The 18,283-nt window shown below is 40.9% G+C and overlaps 1 protein-coding gene across 2 annotated transcripts in view; it reads right to left on the bottom strand.

Annotated features, from left to right (window-relative positions):
* ralgps2 (Ral GEF with PH domain and SH3 binding motif 2) overlaps positions 1–18,283 on the bottom strand; it is a 72,698-nt gene that overhangs the window by 49,077 nt on the left and 5,338 nt on the right. For both annotated transcript variants that reach the window (XM_044043513.1, XM_044043514.1), the window contains exons 2-3: positions 3,347–3,455; positions 737–867 (exon numbers count right to left, since the gene is read on the bottom strand). In XM_044043513.1, the coding sequence (XP_043899448.1) occupies positions 737–796 (60 nt within the window). In that variant the 5' untranslated portion in view covers positions 797–867; positions 3,347–3,455. The remainder of the gene's footprint in view (positions 1–736; positions 868–3,346; positions 3,456–18,283) is intronic.

Here is an 18,283-nt window from a genome sequence, read left to right as displayed (position 1 = left end):
CCATGTTTTGTGCACTGGGACACAGTCATGATGGAATAAAAAAAAGACTCTTCTTTAAAATTTGGAATCATAGCATTGTCCAAAAAGCCTTGGTATGCTGAAGCGATAAGATTCCTTTTCACTGGAAACAAGGAGCCTAACTCAAGGCCTGAAAAACAGCCTCAAATGAATAATTAACAGGTGTAACCAAATGTTTTTGTCCATATGGAGTATATTTTCCTTTTAAAATGATCAGCAACCAGACCAGCATTTCATCTCTGTATCAGTTGTACTCTGCATCCATACACTTTCTGCAGTTCTGCTTATTTAAAATGAGTCTTCTCTGAAGATATTTCACCTCTCATCTAGGGAGGCTTCTTCTTCACATCTGAGCTTAAATAAATCCAGTTGCTACTTTACATTACATTACATTACATGTCATTTAGCAGACGCTTTTATCCAAAGCGACTTACAATGGAATCAAGTACAATTAGCCAGGGGTGGAATCGAACTTGCGACCATGATGTCTTTGTTACACAAGGTAGGGTCTTAACCACTGAGCCACTCCACCCCCTTCTACTTCTCAGATAATTTGGATGTAGCCTTAATCTGGGGTTTGAATAGAATTAAAGATTGGTCATATACACATTCAAGCTTACTCTGATGACGAATGCTACATGTTTTTTAAAAAAAACACCTCTCATGCAATCACAGAACATCTTTCAACACAACAAACAGAGTCCTAGAGATGCCTCACCTCAGAGACTGTTGCAGCAGTGGTGGAGATGCTTGATTGGCCATTAGGGAGGTCCATCATTCCCACACCATCCAGCTCTAGCGCAGGAGACCGCTCATTGTCTTTAAATACAGCAAAGTACACACGGCCCCCTGGAAAAACACGCATACACAAAACATTGACAATCGGTCAAGTTCACGTCACATTCATTTGTAGTAACAACACCCCCTTCTGGTTACAATGAGTTGATGCAAGTTTTCTCAGGTTGGCTTTAACGTTACTGCTTGTTGCCTTAACTACTATATTGTTCCAGCCGGGCCGGTGCACACCATATGGACACACACACATTTACAGGCTGTTGTTTCCTACATGTTACATATGGACAGGGGAGAAGAAGCTTAGGCTGAGTATTAACAGGAGATGTTCTGTGAAAGGGTTTGGAGAAGCCAGCTGTCTGTCTGTCTGTCTGTAAGAGCCACAACAGCTGACACAGCACAAGAGTATGTCCTACTGCTAGCCAGTGCCTTTCCAGACCCGCGATAACTACTTAACACAGGAAGGAAGTTGTCTTTTGTCAAGTGGCTGTCGAAGCACACCGTGTACATCCTGACGCTCTCCAGGCACTCTCACTCAGAAAAAGAGAAACTGGCCGTAATTGGGAGTTGTCTGAGAAAATAAAATGTATCAGCATTTGTTCGCTTTCCTTGATTCATGAGTGTCACGGACAAAACGGAGACTGCAGGTGTTGAATCTGCCTGAAAACACCTGTAGAGAACAGGTTCAGCTCCCGCTGAAGCATAAACAATATCTATCGGGGAAAAAACACATCTACATACAATCTACATTTGGGTAATGTAAATATTGTAATACCTCCAGTGTAATCATCAGTTACTGAATGTTGCACAGGCTGCATTTTCATGGTCTTCATTAAATTGTGCAAATAATCTCTTTTTGTTCTTCTTCATGAAGTAATTATTGAGTATCACGGCTACTAATCACGCTGAATCAAAGCTGAAAAGGGTTTATACCGACAGATCACTTGTACAATCCTTGTCTGAACCTTCATGTTAGCAAAAGAAAGACATTTAAATGGCAATTATACCTTAAGAGGGCAATACATGAATATGCCTTTGTCAGTCTAGACTTGAATATACCACAGACACTCTTCTTTGTGAAAACAAAAAGCACTAATGAAAGACAGTGATGAAAAATAAGGAGCTGCTTCAGAGTCGTGTGTGAGAGTGTGTCATTTCGGTTGGCTCCAGCCTCGAGCTTTAAGAACCAATAACTGCCTTCTACGGTTGCATTCTGCTCAGCCAAGGACAGACAACGCTCCATCATGACAACGCGCCTCATATCGCCTGACAGCAGTGTATAATTGGACAGGAAGCAATAGACAGTGTGTGTGTTTACAAGTCCATGTCTGTCTGCTGTTTATAGTTGTACATCTGCAATTACAGTACTTCCTGGTCCAACACCCATGTCTGCCTTATATAAGGTATCACTTAAGAGTTTCACTTGCACGACCCAGGACTGCGATGAATACGAACATGTGTTCATAATAACCATTGATTATCTTTTCATTAAAAATCATCCCTTCCAACACATTATCTACTAATTAAAATGTGTACTACCAGCCAGTGTTACATTCCTGCTTGTCTTTTGAATCTGTCATGATAGCTATTTAAAGCAACAACATGTAGATTTTGGAGATCTTAATGTTAATGTTCTGCCTCCGTTTTCTCTTTGTGAACAGAAAAGATATAACATTTGTGTGCGGTTACCCTGATCTGAAAACGATGCTATTGGGGCTTTTATTTTATACAGTTCTAGCACGACACGGTTCGACTCTACCCCTATTTTTTTGCTTTTCCATTAGGGATAGTACCTGGGGCTGTTTTTGTACCTGCCCTGCCAGGTTCCCATCCAAGAGATGGTCTCTGATTGGTCAGAGAGTGTCGTCACTGGAAGACTCATGAGTATAACCCCTTCTAAAAACTCACTTTTATCTTATAGCCTTTTCTTAATTGTTGGTATTGTTGTAATTATTTTAATTATTTTATTATGTTCTATCTTTGTTTGGATTTTTTACTTATTATGTTATCTGTTTTATTGTAAAGCACCTTATAACTCATTTTTGAAAAGTGCTATATAAATAAAGTTATTATTACAACAAGCATACATGGCTGCAGTCCTCAAAACGGCCACAGCCGTGCTTTGACAACCCTGCCCACGTTGAGGTACTATAGAGTAATGGAAAACCACGTTTCTGATACCCAAACCGAGCCGAGCCAGAACTGTATAATGGAAAAGCGTCATATTAGAACTGCTTGTATACAGCTGCAGGGACAAGAAGCCCGTTATCCCATGAAATTGCTGAACGTTAATCCACTTCTCCTGTCTTAACATAAAACAAATCACTTCCTGTGTGCAGCGTGGGAATGTCCCCAGGCAACACAAGAGCTAAACACTGAGTTAGTGAGAAACAGCATTGTGTGAACTCATTAGACAATGGTTTGAATGTAACCGCTTTAAAACCACAATACGCCCGCAGACCTGTAGGCACAATACTGTCAGTGTCACCACACCTTAGAATAAATAAAGCTGGCAAAAGGACGATGCCACACTCACCAGTTGTGTGTCAGATGGTCATGGTGCTGGACGTGCAACCGGTCTGTTGTTGTGTTATGCTGCCTTTGTCAGTCGTGTTCCGTCTGTGTGCGAGGCTGGCTCCTGTCGTCTGAGTGAAAGTGAAAACGCACAAGAGAGGAGACATGAATCTTCTGAACATTAGGAAAAACCCACACAGTCATCAGTGATCAACACAGCCAAAAAAAGACAGGGAAAAGTCCAAGTGTTCATCATAATATCACTCACTGATATTTATGCAGAGAGATACTTCTGTATCTTCTGAAGCACCAGTTTAATGAGCAATTCACATTAAAACATTAAATAAATAAAGCTTTATCAGATATTTAGAGGATATAACAATGGCACACTGAAACTCTCTTATGGGTCTAGGCCATATAGTAAAAATATTACACAATGTCAGTGTTTATCATTATTGTGATTGGTTGATATTTGATTTGTCCTTATAATCAAAAGTTGAGGAAACAAGTTCATTGTTCATGAATTATTTATATTTCTAAGTACAGTATATAACTACCATATCTATAAACATATAAACAATATTGAACTTCAGTTTCTTCAGCCCTACCATATCATGGTTGACATTTCATGGTTATGTAACTTGAAAGAGAAATGATAATCAGTGCCATAAATATTTCACATTTAGAAAAGAAGGGAGCAGTGAACTCTAACCAAGAACGTGCTCGACTAGAAACTGCAGAAGAAAAAAAGAATGAATAAATGCAACGTTTAAATGTCAGTATCACATCAAAGAAAAGTGTGAAAACTGGGTGTGACGCAATAAACTCTGAATAAAATGTATTTGCATTCTCAGACAGAAAAAAATATAGAAGTGTTTGTTGTGTTTCACACTTTTGATAATGTTGATGACCAACAATAGCCAGTAGGTGTCTCACTACTCTCAAAGATAAAGCGTGTGAGTGGGACTAAGGTGGGCTGTGGCTAAATGTTGCATGCTGGTCTTCAGTCTTTAGAAAGAAATGATCCCGTCAACCCCTCAAAGTTGTTATCACAAAGCTCAGCAGCAGAGCAAACACTACTTTACCACTTCCACTCACTGGAACCAATACATTCTTTCAATCATCTCTTTCAATCGAGAGGGTTTCAGTTTTCATCCCACATCACAGATGAGCATCACACTGGCTCAAGGCTCCAGCGGAGAGCGAGCAAAACAGAAATACCCCCTCTTCATGCACAAACTTAACAGAGGCCACGTGTGCTCACGTGTTTATCGCCTGTGTTATTATCACTTGCTTATACAGTGAAGCACAGTAAACACTTCCTGGAAACAGCTTGTTTCTGCTCGTCAGTTTGCCTAGTGTTGTTGAGGAACCCGACCATCCCAGAACAGTTAACATTCAACTTAACAGCTCCTTCAAGGTGACATTTGAACTGGATTTGTTGTATTAAGACATAAAATGACAATGACAGACAGTGAGGAAACACTGGCTTTACTTATAATTGTGCAGCCAGAATATTCACAAAAATTTTTTTTTATTTGCAAGCCACAGCCTGTTTATGTTTTGGTTTGTTGCACCACCCAATAACACAGCTCATAGCACTTCAACATTAAACAACACTGGACTTAAAAGGCCAACTTTCAAAAATATCTCAACCAGAGGAGAAGAAACACAAGGGTCTGTTTGAATAAATCTCTAATTGCGATTGCAATACGATTCGCAATATGAGAGGCATTTTCATCTGAATAATATGATTACCATGTGATATTTGTGCAGATCCATGAGAAACATGGATGTTTTCTTCAGTCTATCACGACAATATATAAACGCGCACATTTTGCGATTTTGATAAAATTCCGATCAAATTCAGCCCTACCATGCAGGTACTTTTCTTTTGTAAAATAACCAATCTATAGCATCCCACTTTTTGGCACTGTTCTATAGGATTCTACTGTATAGTATAGTAGATCTCTATGGTATAGTAGTTTAGTAAGTCGATTAGATCTTCACTTATAACATGAATGGAACAGGAAAACCAAAAATGTGGCACATACGGTGCATTATGACATTATGAGAGTGGATTTAAGACTGTGTGCGTTTCTTTGACAGATACAGTCAGCGCGTAGCAGTGTTTACTTCAGTGTGCCGCTCCATTTACATAACTGACACCTTACGTAGGTGACAGCTATCGTCAGTAAGTCTACACACCCCCACACCTCCAGATCAGGTTTACCATTCTACACTAAACTGCAGTGCTGGGTGGGAACACAGCTTTACAGTAAGCTACATCATCATACTTCACGGTTTATTTGTTATGTGGAGCAAATCAACCCAAAAACATGAGAATTAATTTAGTAAACAATTAATAAAGGGTTAATTGTTGAAGACAAATGTGTACTGTCACTGCACAGTGTAGCAGGTGTTACTGAATTAGGGGGCCTCTCTGAGTTGGCTGCCTCTTCCTCCCTTAGTTCTTTCAAACCGTTCTTGACATTCACCTGCTGCAGTTCAAACACAAAAGGGGTTGGAAGACAAACAGGCTTCACCGCTGAAGGGCAAAATGCTCAATAGCAAGTGTTCCCGTGTGTCGTCATGCACATGCCAGTGCATTTGTGCATGTGGCAACACATTCCTAATCCCTGCACTGACCCTTTACATTCCTGTCTCCAGCGGCCCTGAAAACAGCTCTCCACCACCTCAACTTGGCATCTGTCCTCCTTCCGCTCCTTCCTCATCTCCTGTCCTCACATCGCTTCGCCTCAGCTTCCTTTTACAGCAGTTTCAGTTTTAAGTCAATGTCTGTTTGGATTAATGGGACAAAAAGGGATTTTCCATCACGTAAATGAATCAAAGGGCATGGACAGAATGTTTGTATAAGCAGAGATGAAACAAAAGAAAAAAAATTTCCAGTATGGTCATTGTTGTGCAGCTGTAGCAAGACACTGGTGAGGACACAGGTACTGTTCTTCAGAGCTAGTGTTAAATTGTGGCTTAAGAAGCGACCCTGCAGAGACCAGGTGAAGGTAATCCTGTTCACCGTTTTGGATATAGAATAAAACAGTTGCCTTGTGCCCAAAAACCATTAAAACAAAAAACACAGTCCTAATAACCAAGAGAATAATTCAGTGAAGCTTGTAGGGGAACAATATAAATGAAAAGGGCTGAAACATTTGGGGGGGAAAATGATTTTCCTGACAGATATTGCAACTACACATGAAATTGTGGCATGAAGTCAAAGTTCAGTTCAATATTCACTGGAATAGATTTAAAATATGATGGAGCATAAGCACATGTGACCATGAAAACATCAGCTAGTCTATATTCTAATGCAATTTTCAACTGTCAAATTTTAAACTGTTGGTGTCATTTTTCATCATTGCACTGCAAGACTTTAAGTCGTTTAAGCCAAAATATAAGTCAATTCATAGGAAAATTAGACGAAAACTATTTTCATTACTATATTAAATAGCCAAAAATATGCAAATATGCACTAACCCTAACCCCATTGATGTTTTCCAGCTTCTTGTTTGTCAAGATGTGCTGCTTTGTCAACTGTGAAGTTGTTACAAGATTTTCCCAGCAAATACCACCAGCTTCCAAATGAATAATTACTGTCTTATGTGTATACTTGTTAACTCCCTACATCAGTATCCTATTCCCAACCTGGAACGCAAGCGACCATGCACACAACACACACACACACACACAGGATTATTGTGCCGAGTATGCGTGTGTGTGTGTGTGTGTGTGTGTGTGTGTGTGTGTGTGTATGATGGCGTTTGTCTGTCCCTGTAGAGAGCTGTGTGCCTCATGTGATCAGTGAAAGGTCACACCCTGTTTAACTGTGAATAAGATGTGTTTCTTTAGCATCCAGCTTTAGCTCAGCGACGCGTGGTTTCAACAGCTTTGACAGCTCTGCCAGGCCCGACTGCAGCTCTGCGGGCCCCGTCTTTGACACTTAGCAGCCGAGAAAGCCTTGCGTCTCAATCTGCTGCAAATATGTGTGAGAGTGCAACATCACATGCAAAAAAAAGAAAGTGACAGCCAAAGACACAGAGCAGAGAGCCCGGGCCTTTTCTCTACATGATCCATTGAAGAGCAAGCAGTGGGTCCACTGTATATGAAATTGTTCAACTCTACAGTTTTTACCATCTTTCCTTTAAATGCTTTACCTTCTTTTTTTTTTTATTATTATGAGGAGCCAGTTTTCCACATTAAAGACAATAAAGGCTTAAACTAACCTTACCAATAGAAATTATGTATAAACTAAAAACTAAATACATGAAAGAGGTAATGTATATGATTGACAATTATTGTACCAAATGATTGGCACAGATCACTCTTGTGTGTCCTGTAATGCTTGCACTGCCCAGACACTGCCCTCTGCTTAATGCTGTAGATGCACCAAAGTCAGGCAGCTAAACTGGGTCAGTGTGCTGAGCTGAGCAGTGAGGGATGCGACAGCCCATAAAGCCGTGCCCTCTTCTTCCCTTTAGTATACACAGGAGACACACACACACACACACACACTCAAGGAGAGCTAACACTGCGAGAAGATATAGGTTCACAAAGTCAAGGTTTTAACTCGTTATCATCATTTTCAAGTAGAGTAGCTCAAAGTGCTGAAGCTGGTCTCTTCCCTTATATGTTTCGGGAACCAAATCATGTGTCTCGCATTTAAATGTGGTTTCGTCTTTTGTCCGTTTGGTCCATTAATTGCCAGAGCGCTCGTTCGCGGTGATTCAGTAACGCTGGTCAAGCGAAGGCTACGCTAAGGTTCTCGCATTCCCCGAGCACTAATCGAGAGAACACTATTGATCTAACGCTAAGAGAGGACAGGCTGATCACACACTCTCTCTAATAACCTGCACACATACACACACACAGTAACGCAGCATGTGCATGTCACAGCAGTTCGATATACTGCTTTCACTCAGGAGGTTGGATGTTCAAGCACAGACTGGTGTCATAGCCTGGGGAGGGAGAATGGTGTGTGTGTGTGTGTGTGGGAACACAACTAATAGCCCCTTCACACCATCACTTAACATGCAACTAATGTGCAGGTCCTTTGGGAGGTGGCAGCTCTGTGATAGTTTGGACCAGTGGGAATAGGAAAGACAGTGTGATGCCTATCAGTCTAACCGCACAAAGAGTGGCACAGGGACTGCAAGAAACTGCCACAACATGAACGTACAAACAAATCTAAGCAATAAACAAATACATTTCTCCTATAGTGAACAGCAGGCTCTGTCCAATGCAGTCGAACTGTCCTTCCTGGGGTTGGAAAAAGGCTCCTTAGTTTTAATCCTCTCAAACAGAAGAATGTCGTAATTGTGAGGAATCTCGTTGTTTTGCAAATACCCCATAGACCACATGTTGGTATCCCCGTTTACTAAAGAACAAACCACAGACAGAGGACAATGAGGAAATAACTCTGTGTCCCAAATATATTAATCCTTCCAGACAAGAAGCCTCCATATGTCTGACTTATCATTGTAACATAATCATTTTATGTCACCACCATAACTCACGTTAATACAGATTGTTGATTCAAATGTTTGTTTATATATGTACATTTTAAGACTTTATTCTCAAACATAAATAAGGTGACATCAAACTAAAATGTAGTCACTTTTTCATGGCCCAAAATCCTGTTACAAACGTTATAATTGGGCAAATCCATGCAAGTGGTTATTTTTCAGTAAAAGCAATGCACTATATTTCCTTCATAAGAGGAATAAGATTTGCATGTCGTCCTGCATATAAAAAGGTACAGTTTTACACGTGCCACTCTCGTCAAAGACGGACAGTATGAAAACTGACAGAGCTGGTTTTTGGACTATTCTTCAACAGATGTAGCCGCCCTGACATTACTGCTCAATGTCAGTCTAACTGACAGTTGCCAGTCCAACCTCTAACCAGGGAGAAAATTGTGTCTGTCACAGACGCTGAGCTCAAAAAGACAGTCTGACTGCAAACTGTCAGACACAATCGCTTATGTTGTACATGCCCTCCAGATATATGGGGACTGGCTACATAATACCAATGTTTTGAGCAGTTTGATGTGTTGAGGCTGAAATGTTTCAGTTACTTTGCTTTATAAAGCATTATTATGACAAAAACTGCAAAATGTACAAAGATAAACAACAGTCGCCATGTCACTCACTCAGCTGGATGACGATTCGGGTGAGGTGCCGGTCACTTGCTCCGCTGATAACAACAACGATGATGCATGCTGACTGACATATGACTGAAGTGCTCAACCTAATTCAGTGATATGCGTCTATCCTGTTTGTGAAATTCCACTCGATCTAAATCAGCGTTGGAGCTGCAGCTTGCACCGTAGGGTGTGATTAAGCTTTTTATAGAAGCCTCCCTCTCTTTCTTTTCTGCTCCCTTGATCCTTATGGCTCTTAAGAGTTGATAATTAGAGCTCAGGCGTTCCAGGCCTGTCCCTGCTACTGTTGTTTCTCCTGACATGTGACATGGACAGGGCTTTCAAAGACATGGACCTACACCCACACGTGTTTGGTAGCCTAAACCAAGCCTGCAGCTGAAACCAGCCTTTAAAATGAGTCAACACACTGCAGAATAAAAAAAAAACTTTCTCCAAGAAGCAAAACATGGGCCTGAATCAAGTTTTTCCAGGTTCATAATGTCACGGTGGTTGGTGATTAATCGTCGACAGGATTTGGCATGCATACTCATTACTGTAACTCCTAGACCGTTTGTGATATCTAGAAATTTCAAACACAATGGACTGGCGATCTGTTCAGGGGCCCCGTGACCCTCATGTGGAGGATAAAGATGGATGGATGGATGGATACCGCAAAGCAGAGAAATAGAGCATGGCACCCATATACTTGTGATTACAGTAGTCTTCTGGACTTCCTTGGAACAACCGTCCAATCACAGACTAGATTCACCATCACCACAGCTTCTCAGTATCATATTCCTAAGCAGCTGAATAACTGAGATCGAAAATGAAAGGAAAAAGGGGCAGAAGCACACACTCATTGAACATTTGACGACAATTCTACAGCCATAAAATCTAACTAAAGCAAATAAGTGTTGCAACCCTGCAACTGTATTATACAAGAACTGCTACAGACATGAAATGTGTCTGTTGCCCCTTTAAATGCACAACTGAGTTTTCAATACCAAGTCTGATCTACCCTATGTATGGTTTTTAAATTATGTAAAAAAAAAAAATAATAATAATAATAATACATATATCAACATTTACAAAAACCTACAAACCATCATTGACTTGACTTATGTGATTCTACTAAATAAACTCATATTCTTGTCCTCTCCATCAGCATCATTGCAGATATGATGCTGAAATAAGCAGGCGACTCTGACAAATACTGCCTATGTGAGCAGTGTGTGTTTGAGCTTTAATCTAGAACATGAGTTCCTGAAACATAGTGGGAAAATGATGCTTTCGTTGTACATTTTAATGCCTGCAGTGCAATCTAGAATTTGCTGCCAATGGTGTTTTTGTTTCTGAATGTGGTTTTCTCTCTGGCCATTTTTTTGTAAATACTGACAATGACAAATGAAAGGACACTGGTGTTGTATACATTCTTAATCGGTTAAATACTGAAATTAATCAAAAGACAGTAAACACTAACTGTTTTGAACCGAAGTTGAACATGAGAGCGGAGACTCACGGAGAGGGAGGTGATTTGAGGTAAAGAACTACAAAATCTGACTATGAAATATGAAAGACCTGCAAAAAGAGAAAGAAACAAACCTCTGTAAACGTAGGACTGATAGTGACAGGTTTCTGTCATCACGTGTGCAATGTTTTGAAGTAGAAGCTAGTGCTCTTTGAACATAAAAGCATGGTGATGAATGGCAGGGCAACTTTTATTAAAATCACAAGAGAAAACAAATAAAGTAGCTGGCTGGACAATGGACAGCTCTGATTTGATAAAAAAAAAATCAGTAAAATGGATCCCAAGAGAGGTCGACGGTGCCAAGCTAGGGAGTAGTGGCATGTGGCAGAGGCCCAGAGCAGCAGGCTGTCACGTGTGAGCAGAGCACTGGCCTACAGTGTGCGTTCGTGTTTATCCATGTTTGTGTGTGTGCTGGCTTGGGCTTGATTTGTGGTCCAAATGGAAGTGGGCAGGCGGCCCAGCCCCAAGTTCAACTCTGCTGTCGAAGCCTGAGCGCACCGAGCATGGCGGCAGATGACCGGGGGTGAGAGAGGAAACGGAGGAAGTGTGGCGCTGACGTCAGCGCTGATGTCTGTGGTCATTCTCTGTATGGACCATTAACAAGGAAAGGGTGGACTAACAATGCAGGGTGACAGAGCAGTCAGTCAGAGCAGTACTGTTTAGAGGAAACTGATATGATCTCTATGTCTTCCTCTATGAGTCTCTTGAGGACAGACACAAGTCAAACATACAGCAGCAAATCTACTCATGAAAGCTAAACGCACAACCGACTCTAAGCACCAGATACATAGGAAAACCAGGATAGTCTACACTCACAAGCCACTATATTAGGTACAGCCATTCAACTGCAAGTCAATGCAACTATATGCATTTAGGCACGTAAACTAGGAATGCACCGAAAATCAGGAAACACTGAAACCGGAAAACCAAATGAAATGATGCCAATTCTGTAACATTGTTTTTTTTTTAAATCTAATTTTGTTGTTATGGCTAGGACTGTGTGTACTTACCTCAATAAAGTCAAGGCAATGCAATTATGTATATTTGCAACGAAGTTCAGGGGGATCCAAGTGAATGTCGCGGTGAGTTCCTAATCTATTCTGCACTGTCCAGCATTTTAGTTGCTGTTCCACCGTGTAATCACATCTTGTTGGAATTTTATTGGTGTTCCAAACTGATCTTGGATCTTGACGTAAACATGGTCAAGATGGCCAGCTTTAGTTCAAACCAAGCATCAAAATGGGGAAGAAAGGTGACTTTAAACTTAGTATTTCAGAAAATGCTGATCTCGTGAAATTTCCACACACACACAACCGTTTCTACTGATGACTGAGAAAGAGAAACTATCCAGTGAGCCGCAGTTATCTGGGCGAAAATGTCTTATTGATGCCATAGGTCAGAGGAGAACAGCCAGAAAGGCAATAGTAACTCAATTACACATGTTGCAGCCACAGCATGCAGGAGAAAACCATCACTGAATGCACAACAAACACCTGGCACTTTATCAGGTGTCCTGTAATGTGTGCCTATTAAAGTGGTCAGTGAGTGTATGTGTTTTGAGAATATTGTGAAAAGGCTCATTCATACTGATCTATTGAGTCACAAACACACAGTTATGTAGCACTAAAGCCTGATTTACGTTGCCTAACATGTCTAAAAAAAAAAGTGTCATGCAACAGAAATGACTTATTTTGTCACTTGATACTTTACATTCCTGTCACACTCCAGTGGAACTTTCTTATGCTGGACATAATTTGTGGTGGAGTGTGACAAAAACACTCTCCCATTTGCCTTGTTGCCTGACTCGAACACATGATGAAGGTTTGGTCATAGCAGATTAGTAGAGGATATTTCCTCCCAGGAAAGTGGCATGTGAGGACAGATTTATATTTGTATACATAAGATTATTAGTCAGATGCTTCAAGTTCTTTACATGAAAGATTTTGTCTTTTCTTCTCTGGTGAATTACACTGAGTTGCAGCCACTTCAAAGCATTTTCCTGAACCTATTTAGAAAAACATACATAAACTTCCCATTCCAGGTCTGTAAGATTTAATGAGAATTTGAAATGTGATCCCCAAAATACACATCTAATCGAAAAGGAACTTTCTCCTCCATTCTGTTTGTATACAAAAGATGGTGTGTGTGTGCACATCCTTTGTTCATTCACATTGATTGTACCACAAAGACAGATAAAAGGGCCCAAGGTGGCCCCTCAGGGCAGTTTTGACTGAGACACAAAAAGGGAAGGAACATGCTGCATCCTGACAAACCATACAATTATTTGACAGCAAACATACTCACAAATCATCCTCCGTGCTTTTAAGCCCCTTCTTTAACTCTGGCAAACCTATTGTTTCTGGTTGACATCAACCACATTGCTACCTGTGGGCCAGCACAGACATGTAGCCATGGTCACAGGAGTTATATCTCTAGTATACTATTTGATTATTTATCTTTGCACTATTCACAGATGTTATACTTCACACAATATACAAAACAAATACAGATACAATGCTATAAAAGAGACCGTTTAAATGAGATTAGATGAAATTGTAAAGCGGCTTCAGTGAAAATCCAAAGTCTCACAAATCATCTTTTTCCTTCACTGAACACTAAAACAATGACCTCATCTTTCTATGACATCTTTTCTCTTTTAAGTTGCCGTGCTCTGCTCGGATACTTGACCCAAAAGAGCAAAGCACCGGCCAATTCTGAAGCAGACTCTGTTTTTCCTTTAAGAGCAAACACTCAGTAGACAAACCATTGTTAAGTCTTGTATCCTGTGTATGATGTCTCTTTTAAAAAAAGAGGGGGAGTTAACTTCACTCCAGTGATAAGTTTAACCTTTTTTAGTTTTGATCTAGAACTCCCATTGAACCTGCTCAACTGTATTATCGTACTGTACCAAACTGTACCATGATGGAAACACGGCTTTACATATACCACAGATTCCATAATAACCATACCAAATGGACCATAAAATCACACTACCAGGCAGCACTATAAGGAATTTTATTAATGTAATAAATATAGCAGGATCTTTGTATAAAATGAGCGACAGAGTACTGCATGCATGACCTCTCCTAACAAGGCATTGCCTTGTCACCAGGGAGTGATAAACTGGCCAATTACACAAGGGGAAAACTATTGAGACGAAAAGAGACGGAGAACTGAAGAGCAAAGAGACAAGACGAAGATGATCACACAAAACTTCCGTCCAGAAAGGCCAAGTGGATACCGACACCTAAAGCTAGTCAAAGAGGGCTGAGGACAACACATGCACAAAAAGCTGTTTGCACTGAGAGTTCACTAGGGCAAAGGTCGCGTGCAAGAATAAAACACGACACCCACCCAATCAGAGGGAAGAAGATGATAAAAGAGAAATGACGAGAGAAAGAGCAGAGAAAGTTATTGAATTCTTTAAGAAATCAAATGCGAGTTGATCTTCACTGCAGGGAAACAAGCAGGCAGATTTTTTCCTTTTCGGGTCATGGCTGCCTCCCTTGCTAATATGGCGAGTACTTACTATTCCCATCTGATAGCAGCTATGAAAGATTGATTCTTTCATCTTTCTCTCGCAAAGCAGAACAATGTTACACTGTGTGCTTCTCCGTCTTCTAGTTTGACATACACACACGAGAGAGACTGAGAGAGAGAGGGGGAGACGGAGAGTGGGGAAAGAGGAAACTGAGACTGCATCTGATGGAAGAGGAGCAACAGCTGAGACTAGTGAAACAGCTGTATCTCTTCAAGGCCTGCACTGCTCCCCTCCCCCTCGTCCCCCTGAATGAGCCCCTCACGCCCTTTTTTTCTGACTCTCCTCTCCCACAGAGCAGTACGACCATGGGCTACAGCCTCTGGTTGCGCACACACACACACACACACACACACACAATATGTGTCAGAGTTACACAAACACGACTGGTTCAAACCTCTGTTCTCCTTTCAGAGGACAAGTACAGACAGGACGCATGAGCTACTAAACATTTCTCTATTGACTAAAAATAGGAAAGACATTGTTTCGAGCGGCAATGTCACCCTCCCTCTTCTCTTCCCAAATCCCTCCAACCCGCCGGAGTTCTATCAGAAACCAAGTGTGAGACAAAAGGACATCCAGGTTACCCTCTCACATGCAAAGCACAATCAAACAAAGGACTGTCCATCAAGTCTTTTGAGGCACTAGACGTTTTTTTCCTGTATCATGAACACTGAATGAACTTGCCTGATGTGCTAATAACAGTCACAGCTTTTGCTTTTAGAGTAAGTACATGTTGCATTCGCCTATATAGGATTTCAATGGAAAAATGGAGGTCAGGTGACATAGGTGTGAATGAGGCGAACAAATACCCAGTTTGACAGTTGGTGATGTAAAGTGTGGAAGTGCAGGCATGTAATTGCAAGTCTCTGTCTGCATGTCAAGACCAAACTAGTGCAGAAACCTGACAAAAGCGACAGGAAACAGGTTGTCTCAGTCACACCGAAATTTAAATGGAGTCTTTGAGGTGACTGAGACAAACACACCAGAAGTGAATCATCGTCCTTTTATTCGTACGGAATGGAACAGGTGTTGTTCATGCGGTCAAAAGAAACTGTGTACCAGACACTCAAGTATGACGCGGATGAAATAAAACAAAAAGGATATGTAGGAAGCAAAAGCTGCAGCGAGCAAAAGAGGGAAGAGAGGTGGAATCGGGTTTGTCAGTGTCTGATCTATTGTCTTTGGCAGGGTTCAGGACCAAGTTCACAAGTTTCCATGACATAACCAAGACCGCTCTCAGTTCAGTTCCCAAGCCAAAACACTCAGAAGTTTAGACGGATAAATGAGGCTGTGTTGTGAGACCACAGAGGCTGACACAGACTGGTGGATCAGGAGACAATATGCAAGGGAAGTGGAAGGGAGCGGCATGAACCTGTTTACATTCAGATGGGCCAGTGGGGCTACAGTCCCCACTTTGTATTAATATTAAAACGATACCAATTTAACATCTGAGCAAATACATAAGTCAAGTGTAGGAACAGCAAGTATCATAAAACTGACAACTCAGACAATGATAAACATTGGTGTTTGCACATATACTGTATGTCCCAGTTATAAAACTGATAAAAATGCTGTCCACAACAGCCCAGCATTAAACCAACACATCGCCTAGTACTATTTTTAATCGACAAGGATAAACCACAACTTGCCATTCCCAAACTAAAGCTTGAGGGCAGTCTGCCCTGGTGGTCGGCCGTTGGACGGTACTTGACCTTCCGCGGTGGCATGGTCGTCACGGGGGACGAGTGTGTGATGCTGTGGGCCTGCTTTACAGATGTTTCAGCATGTCATATCAGCGTCGCAGAGAGATCTCCATGACTGACTGATCGGCTCCACCAAATCAGAAGACGAGAAGAGACACGGTCATGATGACGACTTGAACATTCTTCCATTCCATACACATTTTACAATGAATACAAACATGGCTACAACATGGTCATCTAGAGCGATGACCGACTGAAGAGATAAAAAATACCGCGGCACTGAGTCGTTTCCCTAATGACGTATACGGACTACTGCTATCTCAATCTGAGATAATGTCACCATTGGTTGTCATTCTTGCTGTAGGCCGACCACCGGGGAGGTGTTCCTGAGCCTGAAGCCAACTAAAGCGTATTGTCAAAAATGAATATTCAGGTCAATCAAAAGTGCCAGTCTGAAACTGTCAGGTGAAACAAGACCCTCAAAGCTGGCACTCTGCATGCCCAAAAGGGCGGGCATTTCTACTACAAACATGTTCTTGATTCACATTTGACCCCCAACCTTATAACCCCAAACACCTACAACCTGCCCAGGCAATTAATTTCAAAAGGGCAATCAACCTGAGGTTTTGTGGGTTTGTTTTGCACTTTTCAGACTAATAAGGGAACACAAACTGGCCCCGAGTTGCTTTATCAATCGTTCAAATCATGCTAGCTCCTCTGTTCTCTCCTCTGCCTCGGCTCCTAATGTTACACACTGCAACTGACCTGACAGCAGGGCAAAGAGGCTGCTGTGGAAACAATGAACCGAGTGGCAACATCTTATTCAACGTTACAACACATCGGTTGCAAAGAAACGTAGAGAAATTATATTACCATCTACTTTGTCAGCATCCGTTGTTTTACACAATCTCAGCGAGGTTGTGAAGCGAACAGCAATTTGTGACACACAAGCTAAAACAAAGGCTGCCTGTTCAGTTTGGCAAAATCTTAAAATGTAGCACGATGACCTTGGATGAAAAACATAAGACAACGCAACTGTGTCAGCATAACAAATGGTCAGAAAACAACCTGCCCAATACAAAGCCATGTATTTACTATGACGGTGACTATTTAGAGTCAGTGGATTCCAGCGATGGAGCTTCATACAAGACCAAGTTTGTAAATAACTGAAGAAGAGAGAGACTCTCAAACAACAGACGCACAAGAGGATGGATCTAATACTGTGATTTGACAGGCACTCCATTCATGTTGTGCACCTACCTAACTACAACTGATGAGGGATGACAGGAATACAGCGAGGCAATATTTCACAGATGAGGAAAGACATATCAACATAAACTAGACTGTTATTAGAACAATACCAGCGACTAGATTAATGTACACATATACTGAAGTGTCTCCCTCAAGCTTGATTAATTCCTCAACACTCAGTAAAAGATGTCCTACAACTAAAAGCATGTAAGTAAGTACTATCACAACTAAAAGTGGGCACTAATTCAATAACAATATACATATATCGCAATATCATTTGATTCAACGTCAATATATCAAAGTCTCAGTATATCTTGGAGGAAGACCAGGGTGATCTTTGCCATTTTTAGTAATAAATAAAAGTAATTAATTAGTATTAATTAATTATATATTTGTTTTTAGGAACTTGATGTAAAGTTTTTTTTTATGATTACCCGTTTCATGTACTTTTAGATTATACATTATTTTTTTATTGAAAATACTGTAAATAAGTGCCCTGCAGTGATGATATAAAACATCGATTGGAGAGGCCTGCCATCAGTGTTCTTAAATAACTCATTATTGAAGTTAAGCATTTGTTTGTATTATTTGTTATCAGTAAACAGTTTGGAGAAAAAAGAAAATTGGATAACTATGTATTAGGGCTGATGATTAAATGGCATCAATCGTCAGGCATCTGCTGCACTAATCTCGAAAAATTGGCATTGGTACAGAAAAACCAATACATGTCGGCCTCTACTATATGTCAATATAATTAGAGTAATTGGAGACACAACACA

The sequence above is a fragment of the Solea senegalensis genome, linkage group LG14 (assembly GCF_019176455.1).
Source record: "Solea senegalensis isolate Sse05_10M linkage group LG14, IFAPA_SoseM_1, whole genome shotgun sequence".
NCBI lineage: Eukaryota > Metazoa > Chordata > Actinopteri > Pleuronectiformes > Soleidae > Solea > Solea senegalensis.
This window is presented reverse-complemented; position numbering and strand designations above follow the sequence as displayed.